This window comes from Curcuma longa, chromosome 17 (assembly GCF_044706935.1).
Source record: "Curcuma longa cultivar G26 ecotype Majalengka, Jawa Barat chromosome 17, ITB_CL_G26_1.1, whole genome shotgun sequence".
Lineage (NCBI taxonomy): Eukaryota > Viridiplantae > Streptophyta > Magnoliopsida > Zingiberales > Zingiberaceae > Curcuma > Curcuma longa.
The window spans coordinates 7,035,647-7,039,062 of record NC_133877.1 but is presented as its reverse complement, the minus strand read 5'-3'; the positions used below and the strand labels follow the sequence as shown (position 1 = coordinate 7,039,062).

Genomic DNA, 3,416 nt, shown 5'->3' with positions numbered 1-3,416 from the left:
ATACTTCAAATAAATTCTAGCCCAATCTGAGCAGTGCTGAATTCAAATAAAACTCAGAGAATGTGTTGCTCTTCAAATTCAACTATATTGCAAGCATGGAGTCTAAACTCTATGAAGATAAGGATACAAAGTTTGGATGATAATAGAGCCCAGGAGAACAAGAAAGGCAGCAAGGAAGAGGAATAGAGCCCAGGAAAACAGAGGGCTCAGAAAGGAACAGAAGAGAGGGAAAGGAAGAGGACTACTAAACCCATTAAGGAAGAGGGAAAAGGCCAAGTGAAGCTCCTCACACAGGTCTATAGCAAGAAACCAACAAAATCAACCGCCTAAAGAAATCGAAACCAAGATGCAGTAGCTTGAAACCAAGAAACAAAGAAATCGAACTCAAAGTTATCGAGACGGTCGGCGAAGTCGCACGGTCGGCGAAGTTGCACGGACTATGTGGAAGCCTCGGCGGCAAGCAATCGCAGGAAGCCGGAGAGGAAGAGCACGGACCGTGGCGTGAAGTGTAGACCGCGGCGTGAAGTTTAGGGTTCGGGGCGAGAGGGAAGTTTAAGGGAAGCCGGAGAGGAAGAGCCCAGACCGCGGCGTGAAGTGTAGACCGTCGGGCGAGAGGGAAGTTTAGGGTTCGGGCGAGAGAGGGAGCCGCGGTTCGGTGGGTAGGGTTTGGACGCGGTAGGGTGGGTAGCGGCGTTAAAAATAGAAAATAATGGCGGTTCTCGTAAACCGCCGAAAAAATAGAATATAGCGGTGATTAAATTTTAAACCGCCACAAATTAAATTTTAAACCGCCACGAATCACTAAACCGCCGCAAATCAAATTTAAACCACCGCTAAAAATTTGTTTTTGCGGCGGTTAATTCAAACTGTCGGGAAAAAAGACAATAGCAGCGGTTTTAAAAACCGCCGGTAAATAACCGCCGCAAAACTGTGATTTTTTAGTAGTGTTGGATCATGATCTATTGTAGAGTATGCAACAGATTTGGTGAATTTACAATAAAGTTATATAAAAATTTTATAATTATTAATCAACTTATTTTAATTTATAAAAAATTTTATATTTGCAGGCAAATACTTTACACAGACCTAACACTTATTGGAAGGTATTTCACAATATCCATAAGAAAAACTGATACTTTTACGTAAGAATATAAACTTTATTACCACTCACGTTTAACAATGACTAGATTTATTAATTGTATATTAGATTATAATAATTTTTTTCATAAGACGATATGACTGATTGAGTTGCATAGGAGTCTTAGCCTGCTATGGAGGGAGAGACTTACAGATTCTATCAGACGATACTATAAATGATTTATATTATGGGATTGTTGGTGGAATCACTACTAAAAAATCACGATTTTGCGGCAGTTATTTAGCGGCGGTTTTTAAAACTGCCGCTATTATCCTTTTTCCCGGCGGTTTCAATTAACCGCCGCAAAAATAAATTTTTAGCGGCGGTTATTTAGCGGCGGTTTTAACAACCGCCGCTATTTTTTATTTTTTGCGGCAGTTTTAATTAACCGCCGCTATTTTCAATTTTTTGTGGCGGTTTAAATATGATTTGCGGCGGTTTGAATTTTAATCGCAATTTCTACATGGTTTAAATGATTCACAGCGGTTGATTTACGGCGGTTTGAAATTTAATCGCCGCTAAATATTATTTTTCTGCCTAACGGAGCCCTAGCCTTTCGCGATTTCTTCCACACTTCACGCCTAACGGAGCCCTAGCCCTTCGCGATTTCTTCCGCATTCCCTCGTCATATTCCCTACACCGCACGCCGCCGCACGATTTCTTCCACACTTCACGCCTAACGGAGCCCTAACCCTACACCGCACGCCGCCGCAGTTTCTCCCGATCGCCCTCTTCAACAGCCGCAGTTTCTCCCGATCGCCCTCTTCGACAGCCGCCAGACACCGACACCGCCCTCTCATTCCGACGGCCGCCGGACACCGACACCGGCCTCTCATTCCGACGGACACCGACACCGTCGTCTTCCTCGCGCACTCCGAACGGAGCCCTAGCCCACGATCGTCCTCTTTCTCGCGCACGAGAGGTATGCGTTCTCCCTTTTGTTTTAGCAATAAGGCTCTTCCGAACGGAGCCCTAGCCTCTCATTCCTACTCACCTGGTCCTGCTCCTCGTCTCCTTCCTAAGGATGGTCCGAATGATCTTATCTTCTTTCTGGTCAGGGGCAAGGGTTTGAGTTATTTCCGTGATTCAAGTTGCTGCCCTTCTTGTCTTCCTTGAGGTAGCCTTCTGTATAGCTTGGCATACTTGCAACAACAACATCTTGACAATATAAGTTTTCTGCCCTTAGCTGGTATACGTCCCTTCTCTATACATTCATAAATTCCACATACTATGTTCAGCAATCCAAAGTATTACTATTTATTCTTGATCTTCTTCATATATTTTGTCCCATTACAGCTCAACTTTATGACAACAAGACTAGTTTTGTTATCATCTCAATCGCTTGCAGTTAAATCAAATATTATCCTTTCAGTTATTTTTTACAGATCAAACTCATTTAATATTTCTTCAATCACATTTTGGTCAATACATTGCTTTGCTATGATTTCATATATGTCCTTGCACCAATAATAAATGATACAATCTAAGTGAATATTCCTTGAGAAGACAGAAACAATGACATAGGAGAAATACAATGCATCATGTAATTAACAAGGTCTACACTAGTATCATTATAACCTTTAAAAATGACAGAACTCTATGAAACTAAACTAACAACTTCTACTGTGATCTGTAACAGTCTAGTAGAGATTATGCCCATTTCCAAGTTACAAACTACTAGTTCTGTTCTTGAAAGCTGAGAAACTACCTTTTGTAGAAATAGCCCCTCCTGTAACGCAACCAGCAACAACTGTGTTTGTGGTGTCATGTTTCGCTCGAGCCTGTAAAAGGAATTACCAAATCAAGTCAGGTTCAAGCTAACAAGATAAAATCTATAAAGCTATTTCTCTTTATTCATATACCTTCTCAACAACACATTCAGCAGCTGAAAAGATGAGACCCATGAGACCAAATGCCTTTGCAGAGCTAATACTTCTCCGACCCATTTGCTTTGCTTGAAATATTAATTGCTGCTTGGTAGTCATCTCCTCCTGCATTATAGGGTTATCCAGAGCCCCGAGAAACATGCCCATGAAAAAACCAAGTCCACCACCTGAAAGGCCAACAAAGAGTACCTCTCTCTAATCAGAAATCCAGACAATAATAATAAAAGAAACGTCCCATGAGAAGATGGCTTTAAATATACATGATAATACTTAAAATGGAACTCTACTACAAAACCAAGTTTTGAATCAGTTCAAAATTTTATTACAAAAAAAATTACCTTGAGTAATTTAATTCTAGGAATGTCCTTTCCTAATTTTTCTAGTATTTACTA

The 3,416-nt window shown here is 41.0% G+C and overlaps 1 protein-coding gene across 1 annotated transcript in view; it reads right to left on the bottom strand.

The window, feature by feature from the left end:
* Positions 1-2,805: 2,805 nt before the first annotated feature.
* The window catches only part of LOC141848324 (mitochondrial import inner membrane translocase subunit TIM22-4-like), a 1,140-nt gene continuing 529 nt past the window's right edge, over positions 2,806-3,416 (bottom strand). The window contains exons 2-3 of the mRNA XM_074736362.1: positions 3,001-3,219; positions 2,806-2,919 (exon numbers count right to left, since the gene is read on the bottom strand). Coding sequence (XP_074592463.1) covers positions 2,806-2,919; positions 3,001-3,219 — 333 coding nt within the window. The remainder of the gene's footprint in view (positions 2,920-3,000; positions 3,220-3,416) is intronic.